Source organism: Venturia canescens, chromosome 9 (genome assembly GCF_019457755.1).
Source record: "Venturia canescens isolate UGA chromosome 9, ASM1945775v1, whole genome shotgun sequence".
In the NCBI taxonomy this organism is placed as follows: domain Eukaryota; kingdom Metazoa; phylum Arthropoda; class Insecta; order Hymenoptera; family Ichneumonidae; genus Venturia; species Venturia canescens.
This window is the reverse complement of record NC_057429.1, coordinates 10,956,033-10,969,989: the sequence shown is the minus strand read 5'-3', so window position 1 is coordinate 10,969,989 and position 13,957 is coordinate 10,956,033. Positions and strand designations below refer to the sequence as shown.

At 40.6% G+C, this 13,957-nt stretch overlaps 5 protein-coding genes and 1 long non-coding RNA gene across 9 annotated transcripts; 4 read left to right on the top strand and 2 right to left on the bottom strand.

Annotated features, from left to right (window-relative positions):
* Positions 1-123: 123 nt before the first annotated feature.
* Positions 124-1,712, top strand: LOC122416063 (uncharacterized). The gene is made up of 2 exons (XM_043428737.1): positions 124-377; positions 800-1,712. The coding sequence occupies exon 2, from the start codon at positions 822-824 to the stop codon at positions 1,641-1,643; it is 822 nt and encodes a 273-aa protein (XP_043284672.1). The 5' UTR covers positions 124-377; positions 800-821; the 3' UTR covers positions 1,644-1,712.
* A 141-nt stretch (positions 1,713-1,853) lies between these two features.
* Positions 1,854-5,677, bottom strand: Mccc1 (Methylcrotonoyl-CoA carboxylase 1). Of its 3 annotated transcripts, none has more exons than XM_043428736.1 (9): positions 5,445-5,677; positions 4,801-4,867; positions 4,241-4,625; positions 3,800-4,134; positions 3,407-3,703; positions 3,085-3,294; positions 2,499-2,993; positions 2,234-2,419; positions 1,854-2,072 (listed from the first exon to the last, which is right to left on the bottom strand). In XM_043428736.1, exons 2-9 carry the CDS (start codon positions 4,840-4,842, stop codon positions 1,974-1,976), a joined length of 2,049 nt encoding a protein of 682 aa, XP_043284671.1. In that variant the 5' UTR covers positions 4,843-4,867; positions 5,445-5,677; the 3' UTR covers positions 1,854-1,973. The 3 variants fall into 3 exon arrangements, with proteins under 3 accessions (XP_043284671.1, XP_043284670.1, XP_043284669.1); XM_043428735.1 differs by lacking the exon at positions 5,445-5,677 and adding an exon at positions 5,109-5,209; XM_043428734.1 differs by lacking the exon at positions 5,445-5,677 and adding an exon at positions 4,935-5,094.
* A 1,224-nt stretch (positions 5,678-6,901) lies between these two features.
* On the top strand, positions 6,902-9,568 carry LOC122416065 (uncharacterized). Of its 2 annotated transcripts, XM_043428738.1 has the most exons (5): positions 6,902-6,939; positions 7,325-7,947; positions 8,184-8,372; positions 8,472-8,726; positions 8,870-9,568. In XM_043428738.1, the coding sequence occupies exons 2-5, from the start codon at positions 7,840-7,842 to the stop codon at positions 9,053-9,055; spliced, it is 738 nt and encodes a 245-aa protein (XP_043284673.1). In that variant the 5' UTR covers positions 6,902-6,939; positions 7,325-7,839; the 3' UTR covers positions 9,056-9,568. The 2 variants fall into 2 exon arrangements, with proteins under 2 accessions (XP_043284673.1, XP_043284674.1); XM_043428739.1 differs by lacking the exon at positions 6,902-6,939 and having other exon boundaries at positions 7,219-7,947.
* Positions 9,569-9,656: 88 nt separating this feature from the next.
* Positions 9,657-10,875, top strand: LOC122416066 (uncharacterized). Its single transcript, XM_043428740.1, has 4 exons — positions 9,657-9,753; positions 9,988-10,182; positions 10,286-10,540; positions 10,690-10,875. The coding sequence occupies exons 1-4, from the start codon at positions 9,697-9,699 to the stop codon at positions 10,873-10,875; spliced, it is 693 nt and encodes a 230-aa protein (XP_043284675.1). The 5' UTR covers positions 9,657-9,696.
* LOC122416067 (uncharacterized) lies at positions 10,210-11,134 on the bottom strand. Its single transcript, XR_006262053.1, has 2 exons — positions 11,018-11,134; positions 10,210-10,929 (listed from the first exon to the last, which is right to left on the bottom strand). It is a non-coding gene; the product is annotated as an uncharacterized lncRNA (long non-coding RNA).
* Positions 11,135-11,455: 321 nt separating this feature from the next.
* Positions 11,456-13,626, top strand: LOC122416130 (ubiquitin-like protein 7). Its single transcript, XM_043428832.1, has 4 exons — positions 11,456-11,895; positions 12,056-12,261; positions 12,356-12,492; positions 12,737-13,626. The coding sequence occupies exons 1-4, from the start codon at positions 11,751-11,753 to the stop codon at positions 13,413-13,415; spliced, it is 1,167 nt and encodes a 388-aa protein (XP_043284767.1). The 5' UTR covers positions 11,456-11,750; the 3' UTR covers positions 13,416-13,626.
* The last annotated feature ends 331 nt before the right edge of the window (positions 13,627-13,957 follow it).

Here is a 13,957-nt window from a genome sequence, read left to right as displayed (position 1 = left end):
TCTGCAAACGTGAACAATTAGCGAAGAATCCTTCGAAACTTGAACCTATCCGTTGTTTTTATTTCGCCGTAAAGCTCGTTGATGTGCCTGCGTGAGTGTGCGTTCGCGTATACGAAACCCTTTTGCGCATGATGTCCGCGCACCGGCTCCAGTATCGGCGAAATCAGCTGTTATTCTAAGAATTCGCTCGTTTTCGCGTTATTGTTGCACGAAATAATTGAAAAATATTGTTTTTAAGGAGTTATTTTTAGTCGAATAATTACGTATCGTTGCGCCGATCGAAAAGGTGATCACACGGGTGAAGAATAGTCGTTCAGTGCGAAAATTTTTGGTTAAGAAGACATCGCAACAACAACAACGGCAGTGTAGAAGCGGTGGTAATACATTTTCTATTTGTTTTCGAACGAAATAAAAATAATCGAACCATTTATCGAGGATCGAGTTGAGACGGGAGCTCACCGAATAAATCGTGATTTCATACAAAAATTCGTGAATGAAAAATTTCTTAGTTTTTTATACAAGCCGGATGGTTTCTTTTCAGTTGCATTTTCTACTTATTGAACCGAGAGCGAATTTCCTTACTTTTGCTTGAGGACACTTGATTAAGTGTCGAAAACTGTGGTTTCCAAGCGGGTTTTAATTTCGATTGACCAATCGTTCATATCGGCCAAGGTTTAAGCAGTTTTCCTCAGCCCCTGTCGAAAGTAAATCGTGGACTCTGATCGAGTGATCTAGAAATACCAAATTTTTATTGCGTTTTTCGAGAGCTTCATTGTTTAATTTCCTTTCGATGTTTCAGGGTTTTTCTGCCCGTTCGGAGAATGATTCGCGTGAGAAGTCTGAGCGAGTTAACATACCCAAAACCGACGTTAACGGTTGCTACTACAATCTCGATAGTGAGCAGAGAAGAAAGTCCGGTCGAAGCGAGACGGGAGATAAATAATGATCCACCAAAAAACAAGGTTGGTAGGCCGAAGAAAAGTGAGACCCTGCGTCGTAAAGAGTATACCGAGCGACTTTCGGTCGAAGAAAAGCGAATAAGTAAAGCTGCGACAGCTGCTTACATGCGAGAATATCGTGCGCGCCAAAAAGTTGGTACATCTCACGACGTCACCGTCAAGATAAATCAGTTCACTTGCAACGTTCCACAACAAACGGATAACACGATCGCTGGGGCAGTAAGCTCACCGGTCCACGTCGATGGTACTGAGAGGTTACGAAAGAGAAAAAAAAAAGTCATTAAACGTGAAACCCTCGACACGATCGATCAACGACTAAAAGGAAAAATTATAAAAGAAATCCGGATGAGAGATCGCCGAGCCAAAAATAGAACTGCGCTACGCGACGAGCGTCAAACAAATAAGTTGAAAATTGAAACAGCAGGGTCTCTTGATGACCAGCCTCTCGAAAAAAAACTTCGACGAGAAGCAAAAGTGGAAGAGGAAGAAGACAAAGTGATGTCTTCCGACGACGAGCCTCTCGAAAAAAGGCTCAAACGCATGCATTGTAAGGAAAAAGAAAAACTCAATCGAGATTCGCTCAGTGACCCGGTCCAAAACGTTCCCGAAATTTCTTGCCCTCGCTCTTCCGTGCCATTCTCTTTCGACAGATTTGCAAAGCTTAGCGAAGAATACGATCAATGATTCCAGAAAGATAACAAATAATGTATTAAGTGTACTGAAAAACAATAAATTTTTTAATTTTGTTTTTTACATTCGAGTATTGACGAAATTGAACGATCGACAAAACGAGTAATTTCGTTCGTTCAATCTCCCTGGGAATGGTATAATTTTCTGTAAGGAAAACCATGTGGGAAATGGAATGAGGATTTTTTAAAAACAAGTAAAAATGTGTATATTTGAGAGAAATATATTGCACAAGCCTCATAGAAAAAAATTATCAAATGTAAAAATAATATAAAACGCGTTGACCCGATTTTCCAGGTCGCAAGTCATTTAGAGACGTAGCTGCTTTTACTGAACATCAACGAGAAGTTTGTTTTTTGCAACGCTGTCACCGATGGCGCACGGAACATTCATAACTTTACCGTCGCACGATGCTCGCATTGTGTGCTGAAACAAAATATCGAATTAATTCGCACGCAAATCAAAAGAATGGGTTATTTATTGAAACATATCGCTCATTCATTAGAGTTTGATAAACGGTCAGTCGAAATATGATTTATCGAATTTTCTCAGTATGGATGGATAATTTGACACGACGCGAGGCTCACCTCCATTTTCATGGCAATAATAACGACCAGAGGGTCTCCTTTTTTGACGAGATCGCCTGGCTGCACGAAAATTTTATCTACCACTCCTGGCATTGGACTGACGGCGCCCCCTTTGGACATGTCCGCATGTAGAGTTTGCTTCCTGACAAACTCTGCTTCGGGTCTCGTCAATTTCCATTTTCTCTCCTACTCAATGAACAATTTCGTTATTGAGATAAAAAAGACGACTGCAGTAACAATTTGAGCTACGAAAATGTTCTCTCACGTTGGTAAATATGTGCAGCTCACGACCAACAGAAACGATCCGAGATTTTTGTTTTTTTCCGTCAATTTCCGAAATTAAGAACATCGTGTCGCCCCTCACGGTTGAACTTCCAGTCACCAATTTGGCAGGTTCTTTGTTGTTTACTCTAATAAGATATGCACCCGATTTAACGTACTGCACATGAACCTTAAATCTTTCATCCATAAACGAAAATTCAAAGTGTCTATTGAGCTCGTGATTCGTACGAAATCCAGCTATCGTGTTGAAAGGGTTCGACGGATTTTTTTCATTTTTTCCTGATGCGAGGACCGCCGTTTGTTCCGAAATCAACAGCGCGAGCGCTCCTTGCGACAATATTTCGTCCGAGGGCTGAAGGTGGGGAAAGAGCGTACTGTAATTTTCTTCGATGAAACCAGTGTGTACTTGAGCCGCTCGGAACTTGGGGTGATCGCACAAATCCTTTATGAATTCGATATTCGTTTCCAAACCAACAATCTGTAAAAAAAAATACAGTCGTTGAAATGGATCCATCTAGAGGGCTTTCTGATTTATCCCTCAAATAATAATAAACCTGCAACTTGCTTACATCATATTCCGATAGTTGAGCCCGAAGCATGCTTAGAGATTCGTTTCGGTCCTTTCCCCAAACTACCAGCTTTGCGATCATGGGATCGTAGTGTACGGAGACTTCATCGCCTTGTCTGACTCCAGTCTCGACTCTAATGTTTGCTCCACTTCTGGGTGGTGTCAAATGCAAAAGTGGACCCGCTCCTGGCAGAAAACCACCTCGAGGATCCTGAGAATATTTAATAATTAATCCCCGCCAACGAGTTTCACGGAATTTAGATGTATTGAAAAAGGTTTTGCACGTTGTTTTATGAATCTTTGGACAACAATGTGCGCCGTACTTCTGCATAAATTCGAGCTTCAAAAGCATGTCCTTTCAAATGAATGTCTTCTTGTTTGAGAGGCAGTGTCTCGCCGGCTGCAACTTTGAGTTGCCACTCGACTAAATCCGTACCAGTAATTTCTTCGGTGACGGGATGCTCGACTTGGAGCCGGGTATTCATTTCCATGAAATGAAAAGAATGTGTTTTTCTGTCCAAAATAAATTCGACCGTTCCAGCACCAACATATCCCACAGCTTTTGCTGCTCTCACAGCGGCTTCTCCCAGTTTGGTTCGCAGTTCTTGTGCTATACCAGGCTGGAATTTTCATTATTTAAATGCATCGTTTATGTAGTGAATATCATGCGACGGAGCAAGCTCAAACTTTTCTTTTTTCTGAGAAATATTCCTTACTGCAGGAGCTTCTTCGATGACTTTTTGATGACGTCGCTGGACCGAACAATCTCTTTCGAATAAGTGAACAACGTTCCCATGTTTGTCAGCAAAAATCTGAACCTCCACGTGGCGTGGTTCCGCAATGAACTTTTCCAACAACACTGCTGAATCTCCAAATGCTTTTAAAGATTCAGTTCGAGCAGACTCGAGAGCTTCCAAGAAATCGGCTTTCTCCATTGCGATCCTCATTCCTTTTCCACCTCCCCCTCGAACTGCTTTTATCATCAGAGGAAAACCTATCCTTTGCGCTTCTTCCAACAACGTTTTGTTGGTCTGATCATCTCCGTGGTATCCTGTTGTTTAAAATGTTTTCTATAATCATTTTCATTCAAAAATTTTATAAAACGGTCGTTGTTGATGTGAAATTTTGCTTCTTAAAGAATTCAAACCGAACAGTACCTTCGATGATAGGTACACCAGCTTTTGCCATTATGGCTTTTGAAGTACTTTTGATTCCCATGTCACGAATGGCACTCGCAGGTGGACCCACAAACGTGATATTTTCTTTCTGGCATAATTCGGCAAACTCCACATTTTCCGATAGAAACCCATAACCAGGATGAATCGCCTGGCATTTGGCAGCTTTAGCAACTGCTATAATCTTATCTTGTCTCAAATAGCTCTGGCTGGAGGGTGGAGGCCCGATGCAATAAGCCTCATCAGCCAATTCCACGTGCATAGAATTTTTGTCCGCTTCGCTGTATACCGCTACTGTTTTCACTCCTAATTTCTTTGCTGTTCTTGATATTCGACATGCTATTTCTCCTCTATTTGTGATAAGAATCTGTAGAGTTTGAATTGTAACTTTCCATCAATAATTACACAGCTCACTATGAATTTAGAAGTTAACCAATGAACTCGTTAATTTGTTGAGTGATACAAGATCTGAATTGTAAATTATGTAAAAATTTCGGATTTATTGTATTTTTTATATCAGAACAATAATAATGAGAACATACCTTATCAATTCGATTGTTTTTTTGAGCCGTCCACGAAAACATACGTGGCCCAAAAGAGATCACGTTCCTGTAAAAGCCAACAATTTGGTACTCTTTCCATATTATAAATCACATTGTCAAAAAACAAAACATACCTTGGAAAAACACATTTTTTGAACAAACGATACATGACTATTCAATAAAAGCTTGTGGTTTAATCTTAAAAAAATTTTTTCGATTGCGCCACTAATTTTATAATTAAGCGTTATATATTCTCAGAGTTTACAGTGGGATCACTCAATCATTATAACATAATCAAATGCACATACCGAAAAAAAATTCGAGCTCATTGGTTCGATCGAAGCAAGTTTTACCGAACAGATAAGATAAACTGGAACGCGTGGACGCGTGGTGCAAACACATAAACAATGAATGTATGTATGATGTTGAACCACCTGAACACTGCGAATGGCTGGCTTAGCGGAAGGGTTAGGCTTTGCGCGGTCATTTCAAACTGACTAGCTCGGTGTGTATTGTAATAAGTCGAAAAGTTGATAGTCCATTAATTTTTTTTATTTTCAAAAGCGTCTTATTAATCTAGCATTGAGAAGAAAATCGCCAACATTTTTACTGATTCGTGGGTTTTCAAGACCTGTATTTCTTACTTTACGAATTCGAGTTTTCACAACCTCACGACGAATATATAACCCGGTAAGTCGCTCTTCGCTCTGCGACCCTCGAAGCCACGAGGCGCTTCGCAGTTGAGCTGCTTTGTTTGAGCTCGCTATACGCTTTCGTGTGCCAAGCGGTGAGCTCTCCCCACCATTCCCGATTTTCTTGTTACGGCGGAGCCCAAGTACGAGTCCTCATCATCCCCGTCTGTAGAAAACGGCCACGTGCCGATTTTTTTAATGCCTTCAAATGAAACCGATGATGAATTGTTGCTACGAGCATAAAAAATTCACAAGTAGCAAATTGAAATAATATTTTGCTCAAAAACTTCTTTTTCCTACTTATAACTCCGTTGGATTCCTCTGTTCACCTACTCAAATATTTGCTGCTCTCCGTGTTTCGCCGTAGTCGTTTCGAAGCAAAGTCGTTCGACAAGAAAATTGCACGAGGCGAATAAATTTCGATCAAAAGCACGGAGGGAGGACTTCGGCGATGATAAGGAAAAAATAACTCGAGCAAAAGTAAATCGCGTGAGTATAGGAATACGACGAATTATAAATATATACTTAAATTTCAGTACGTCAGTAGTACCGTGGTGTTTACTGTGACGAGCTATTATAAAAGCTGGTTCGATCTGTTTGCAATTTAATCTATTTTGGAACGAGAAAAGTTCCGTCAGAATGTCTCAACTAAAAGTTATTATTTGTGCCATCGCTTTCATCGCCTTGGTATTAAGTAGGCTTGATCGTATCTCGATACCGTTTACTTATATAATCGTAAATATTTATTCCTCCAAAATGTTGTAATCGATCTAATGGAAACAGAGTAAGAAAAAATAGTTCTGAATCTTTCTCCATAAACCCAAGTGACAACAAGCGTCATTTATTCAAGCATAATAAGAAATTTTTTAAATTTTATTTTTTTCACTAATCAATCGAAAAAAAAAAAAAAACAATATTTACATCGTTTATATTCTACGACATGTTGTCGAGTTTATTGCACAATGCATCGGAACAAGGACCTCAACCATCTCTCGAGCAATATTGGAAATGAATGACATGCTGAACGACGACTTTTCTCATCTTGCTGACGAGCTCCGCAACGATACGAAACATAACGAAGCATTTGGACAGTGTAAGGATGAGGCGAAAGCCTGAAAAGCGACGGTCGCTAAATTGAATACCGACAAAAGCGTGTCTCGATCGTAATCATGTTTTCAACCTTTTTCCAAAGGTTGGGCCTCAAATCAACGCAATAATCGCAAACAACAACCTCCAAGAATCAACGTGCAGCAGTTATTTGGATGACCTGAAAAAAAAAGGCAGACCAATCGGAGGCGAACCTGCTGACTCGACTTCGGTCCAAATAGAACGAGGTGCTCTCACGACTCACGGACGTTCTACCGGCAGCCTCTGAAGCGGAAAAAACCGCGGGGGGGGGGGGCTTGACAAGCGAGCACAGTCTTGTAAACAACGTGAATGTTGGCAGGTCAGAAATCCTTTTTTGTCCTCTGGTATTATCGGGAATGTCAAAGCTTTTTCTGCCATTACGTTGTTCCCCGAGGAAAAGTGATTTTAAGATGATGGATCAGTCGGTAATCACACCTCGAATTTTTGAAATTGAAACTCTTTGACATCGTTCGTCCGATTAAAATAATAAAAATGTCATCGTACGCAGCACGATAGCAAAAATCCGATGAAATTTTTATTTTTTTGATCAGACGAACGATGTGGAAAAATGTCCTTTTTAAAATTTGCAACTATCTCTCTCGCACTCACGGTTGTGATTACCGACTGATCCATCATCTTAAAAAGATTTCCTCAAGTTTTACGCTCCCGCGCTCACTTTTTGTTATTTATTCTTGTCTCCTCAGATCCGTAACGAAGCAGAAGCCACGAAGAGTCAATTCTTTTCGCTGACGACCGAGAGCTCTCGTGCAAAGATAAAAGACCCTCGGCGACTGTAACTGCCTTCACGACTGGAGAATCCGACTTTTTTAAGCAGTGGGCGCACAAGAGGCTCTCCGGGATTTCGAAAAATGCGCGAAACAGGCTCACACCAGTAATGATCACAACATAGGAAATCGTCGTGAACAAACGAATTAAGAAACGCCGAGCCTGTACATTTAAAAAAAATTTTCATTTTAAATAAATTCTATGCTGATCATTCTACTGAGATATTCGTGAAACAAAAATGACTCAAATACAGAAAAATGTGATCGGAGTCTGAACACACGATAGAATATTTGCCAGTCGGTTCTGCGTTATGTGCCTCAATTTAACGTCAGCACCGAAAATTTCTTATCTTTTTCAGTAGTTTTCTCTCGCATTTCAAACACTTTTTCATACACACTTATGAAAAGATCACGAATATTGGCTGTACAGATCGATGTCGAGTCAGTCTTCACTCAGGAACGAGGAAAAGAGTTTCGCCAGAATGCTGAAACCGTCGGTTATTCTTTTTGGCGCTGTCATTTTATTTGCCGTGGTAGCCAAGGTCTGCCATTGATTCGATACTTTTCACTACAATTACAAAATCGAACGCATGACATTTTAAAACTGGATTATGTACGAAGAAAAATAGTATTAAAAAATCATTTCAAACGGTTGACTAACGACCTTCGAAAAAATTACACACTCGCATATTCGTTGTTTTTTTTTTTTTTTTTTTTTTTTCATTTCTAAACGAATTAACTTTCCATTCTTTATGAGACTTTTTTCAATTTTCTACAGGACACGGTTGCTAGTCCGACAGGGTGCGAAATCATTACAGTCAATAGTCACGTCAACTCATTGATTAGGCGCATCGATGAAAAGAACAAGACCGTCGCTGATGCAATCGTGAAAAAACTTCTATTGGAAAACGAAATCGAAATTCTAATGGTTACTCTTGATGTTAACGCATCGCATGTAACACAAAATGTAAGAATGCGGTTATTCACTATCGATTATATTTGAGTGCAAATTTTCACCAACGTTATTTTTATCACGAATATTATTCTGGACTTATTTTTCACGAAGACTGCGCATGAAATTGTTAAAATTTTCGAAAACGCAAAAACCACTTACAACGAAGCAGAGTGTATGAAGTACTACAATAAACTGGAAGAAAATGAAGATACCCCTAGAAAGAATGTACAAGATCGTATAATGTACGGTATGAGGGGAATGGTAGGCCGGCTTATAGGGGTGTATCAGGCCGCAGATGGCGCGCTAAAGGACCTTCATAACCTCAAACTTCGGGCACGTTCGTGTCGTGGATATTCATGCTGCAGCGTAAGTGATTCATTTTATATCATAGCAAATTGTTGTCCGGGCGTTTTTCTATGGTCTTTCAGGGATATTTATTTTCTAAATAATTGTACCTGCAACGGCATTTGACTTCTCGATACATTTTTATACTTTTTTTTTTTCCTCAGATCCGTAACGACGCAGATGCCATATTGAGGACATTCCTTTCGAAGTTCAATGGACTTTCCTGCGCAGATAAAACGCCGAAGGATTTTGCACTCCGAACTATACAAAATGAATTCGAAGCTTTCGAGAAATTGGCACGAGAAGTTGTCCGAAATACTACCGCATGCGTGCGTCATGGACAGGAGTGAGGCACGAACGTCGCATCACGAGCTACGTTTATTTCGAAACAAAGCAAGCTCGAGTTAGATTCGTTTATTGTCAAATTTTCAACCCTCTAATAAAAAAAAATAAAAAAATAAAAAAAATGGAGAAATAACAAGGCACTAATTATATTTTACCGTTGAATTTCACCAAATTGAGTCTTCGAAAAAGTGACACTTTTATCTCAAGCCCAAAGTTAGTTCAGCTGTATACGAACAGCTATTTTCAAGGCATACAGCATGAAACGGTACAAAAACATGGTCGGGTGAGCGATGAATTGTTCGATCCGTGTATATCGGATGAAACGCTATTCGTTATTTTTTGCTCAATAGCGAGAAATTCAGAAAAGGAAAGCGAGTCTGTAAGATTCTGTAGCCCGGGAAAATTCAACATTATTGACATCTCTCATTAAATACATGAAATGTTTGGCGTTCGGTTCTGCGTTATACACGCCTCAATTTAACGTCAACGCCGAAAATTTCTTACCTCTGTCAATAGTTTTTCTCGCATTTGAAACACCTTTTCATGCACACTTGTCAAAAGATCACGGGTCTATATATTGGCTGCTCAGATCGATTTCGAGTTGGTCTTCACTTAGGAACGAGGAATATAAAGAAGTTCCACCAGAATGCCGAAACTGACGAACTTTTTTGGTGCGGTCGTTTTATTCGCCGTGGTAACCAAGGTATGTAAATTATTACTTTTCACTGATAAAATCACAAATGCAATGTGTCACATTTCAAAACCCTGAATTTCGTACTGGGAAAAATAGTATTTAAAAAAAGTTTCAAAATGTCAACTTACAGCATTCGAAAAAATCACCCACTCGCATATTCCTTTTTTGAAAAGTGCTCGCATTTCTTTTATTTCGCTATTTATTGAAACGTTGTGACATAAACTTTCTATAATGATTGTACAGGAAACGGTTACTGCTGCTGCTGTTGATAAGTGCGACAAAAAGTTAGCCAATAGCCATTTTGATAGGGCAAAAAAGTTCATCGATGATTCGGCAAATACTGTTACGAATGGTATTGAGGAAGGATTCGGATTGACGAATAAAATCAACGGTCTTGAAATGGAATTCGGAGCTAACCTATCGAATACCTTAGAGCATGTATAAGGATGAGGCGAAAGCCTGAAAGATCACTGACGATTACTTTAACACTGATTTTCAAACGTTTATATTCTAAATATAATTAGGGTCTTATTTTTTATAGAGCTTGATGGAAACGTTAAGTATTATGAAAAATACGAAGACCGCTGTCAACAAAACCGAATGTATGCGTTATTTCCTCGAACTGCAGACAAAAGGAGAAATCATTAAAAATGATGTCAGTAGCTATATGTCCTGTGTCTTTGAAGGGAGGGTAAACCGGCTTCTCAGCATATTACCGGCCATGAACGAAGCGCAAACAGCCTTACATAACCTCAAATCCCGTGTACGTTCGTGTAGTGGGCGTTCGTGCTGCGAAGTAAATAATTTATTTTCTATAACCGCAAATTGTTGTCGTCGTCGTTTTTCTTTGTTCTTCCATTTTTCAGACAATCATGCCTACAACGCCCTCTGCTCCTGTTTGCATTTCATAGTACGATACATTTGTGTATTTTTACGTTTTTGCAGGTCCTTACGAGAACGGACGCCATACGTACGAAATTCTATAAGGCGTTTAGTGTTCTCTCGTGCACAGATAAATTACCCATGCATTTTGCCGGCAAAGCTGTACGTGATAAATTCAAAGCTTTCAAACAATCGGCGCAAGAGGCTGTCCAGAGGGTTTATTCATGCGTCCACCATACCCAACCGTGACGCACACATTAAAGATCGTCATCCTGAGCTTCTTCAATTTCCAAGTGACACCAGCTGCTTGAGTAGGATGCCTTCGCTGTCAATCTTTTAATTAACACAATACACACACACACACACTTCAGACAATAAATGGAAAACTTACCAAGCATATTTTTTTACCATCGTCCTGTGACTTGCCACGTTAAGAGTATGGATCGTCGACTAACCTCACTTGGGATTTTCGAAATCGAAATTATTTGACACAGTTTGATCGATTAAAAAAAGACTCTGTCAGTCTACGCAGAACGATGGCAAATATCGACTGACAGAGCCTTTTTTTAATCGGTCAAACTTTGTCAAAGAATTTCGATTTCGAAATTTGCAACTATATCTGTCTCGCACTCATGGTTGCGATATACCGACAATCCATCCTCTTAAATCGATCGAGAGGATTTTTCACCGACTCGACCGATAAAAAAATGAACACTAGTCGATAAGTTATCGATGGAAGTAAAGAGGGTTATCGATAGTTATCATCACATCAGGGGGGAAGCACTAATCGTTGCCTTTGTTGACACTTTGGTTCGTGGTTTTTACACAATCGGAGACAAAGAGGTGAACGCCAGCCAGTAGGGCTTGTAGGCCAGGAACTGAGAATCGAGCTCGGTTGTTTTGTATTGTAATTTGCTCAGTCATCTTTATAGGCTGAACAATTTCAAGAGTTTTCTGTCAAAAACGTAATTTATATGTGAATTGGTCGAAATAAATTGGCTGTTTCATATTTTTTGACGCCTTTGAGTTGGTCTAGTGTAGTCAGTGATTGGAATACTTTTTCAAACCGAGGCTGCTGTTATATTCGCGTAGAACGAAGTGTTTGAGTCTAAATACGAACGAAAATGAGTTCGGATTTACTTTTGGGTGTGCGTCTCGATACACACACGCTTCAAACGATCAAGTTAAGCGACGTTGACTTGAGGACGAAAGTTGAAGAATTGAGAAAGGAAACTGCGACAAGGGTTCAGCTCCCCAAAGACTCGTTTGGTGAGTTTTTCTATTCTGACAGCAAATTTATTTTGAATTTGAAATATTTTGAAATAAAAAATAAATTTTAGTTTACAAAAAAACGTTACAATACCAAGTTAATTTTGTACAGAATTGAATTGTGTAGAAAAGAGTTAATTAGCTTTCTTCTTTTGCACAGAGTTGGTTTTTCGAGGATGTATTTTGGAGGACGATGCAACCATGGAATCCTGTGGCCTGAGGAATGGCGTTACCATCCATGTTTTGAACAAAATGGAACCTGAAAAGCCTACTCCGGCCAAGTCCATAACGGAAGGGAGCGTATTACAATTAGCAACTGCTTTCAGATCGTTCAACGAGAACCCGGCTCTCCGCAGCGCTTTACATGTAATATTTTTCTGCCACATCTTTCTAGTAACTTTTTCCTTGACTATTCTGCTGAGATGTTACTGACTGATGGAGAATTTTTATCGGTACTCAGCGTTTGAGCAAAAGGCCTGAAGTCATAGAAAACATAATATCGACATCTCCTGGTCTGAACGAGGATTCTGTCTCCATCGCCATGTTGCAAGATCCTGATCTGATGGCTCACTTTACAGATCCGGATACAGTCCGAAGGTACAGCTACGTCAACAAACGTCACACACAGATTTTCTTGTCACGACCGATGGAAGTTCGGACAAATAAATTTTTCGAAATTTGATGTTTGGGTTTGTTTGGAGGTAACATTTTTTTTTGTTACCTCCAAAAATTAATCGAAATCTTTGTTGTTCGTCTCGATTCGGTTGAACATGGAAACATACAGAAACGAGTTCGTTGTCATTGAAAATGTATTTTCTAAGTTCGTTTCATCGTTCAACAGAATCGCCGAGCTGCATCCGGTTTTAGTGGAGGCAGCTCAATTGATAGCGGCGGCTGTGCACGAGGAAGCTCGACTGAGTTGTTCGGTGTCAGGACCGGGTGGCGGGAGCGGATCCGGGGGCAACGCCTCGACAACGAGCGCTCCTTCGACAGCGTATTCTTACAGTCTCGATAATCTAAGCGACGACGAAGAAATGGCCGGTGATTCTTCGCAGTCTTCGGACTCGGCGCAGCCGAATTTACATTCGGCTTTCAATTCGAGTGCAGCGGCAATAACGACGGCTCAGCTAGCGGCGGCTCTGTCGCGAGCAGGGGCTCGCGGTTTCCCCTTGTCGACTTCGTCCTCATCGACGTCCGGAAGCAGCGGCGTTTCCAATTCGGGTCTGATAACAACAGAAATGTTCACCCAGGCGATTCAGCAGGCTTTCGCATCGGCGCCATCCGCTCCCTCGAATCCTTTGACGTCGGGAGCCTCCACCGGGACTCCTCCAGTCGCTGCGCCTCCGCTCCCGCTCCTCCAGCCCGCGATTCCTCAAATTTCTGATCTCGAGAGACAACTCGCCCAAATGCACGAAATTGGCCTCCAGGATGACACGGTCAACGTTCAGGCCCTCCAATTCACGAATGGCGACGTGCAGGCCGCGATCGAATTGGTATTCAGTGGTTTCAGTGACAATTGAAGCGCGGTAAAATTGTTCTTTTTTTTTCCACCGCTATCACAACGGTAAACTTTTCTAAAATAATAAAAAAAAATCCGGGTTGTTCATCGAGTAGTAAAACTTGTCCAGCTCTTTCATTGTAACGGTACGAGAGTGTTTGAAAGCGATGCGAAAAGTTTTTTTTCAAGCTCGCTCTCCTACGAATAAATAAATGTGTAAATAATAAGAAAAACGAGTCGAATTTATCTTGAACACTTGGCCATGACCAATCCCGAATTTCATTTATCCAAGTCGGTTTAGCCGGTCAGGATTTCGAGTCGAATTAATCGACTCTTAAAATACAAATACACCAAAGACATTGGCCTCTCCCTCGGTTGTGTGTCTGCGAAAGATCGAAAAAGCCCGCAAGCCGCTCGCGGTTCCTAAAAGCATATCGAGGTTTGCTTCGACACGAGAAAAAAGGCCGTCGCTCGAGGCGATGCAATTTATCGTCGAGCCCTTTGATTTACAGTTTGGGGCGTTTGCCTTCGAGTCTGTATTCGAGCGATTTTTACTCCGCGGCT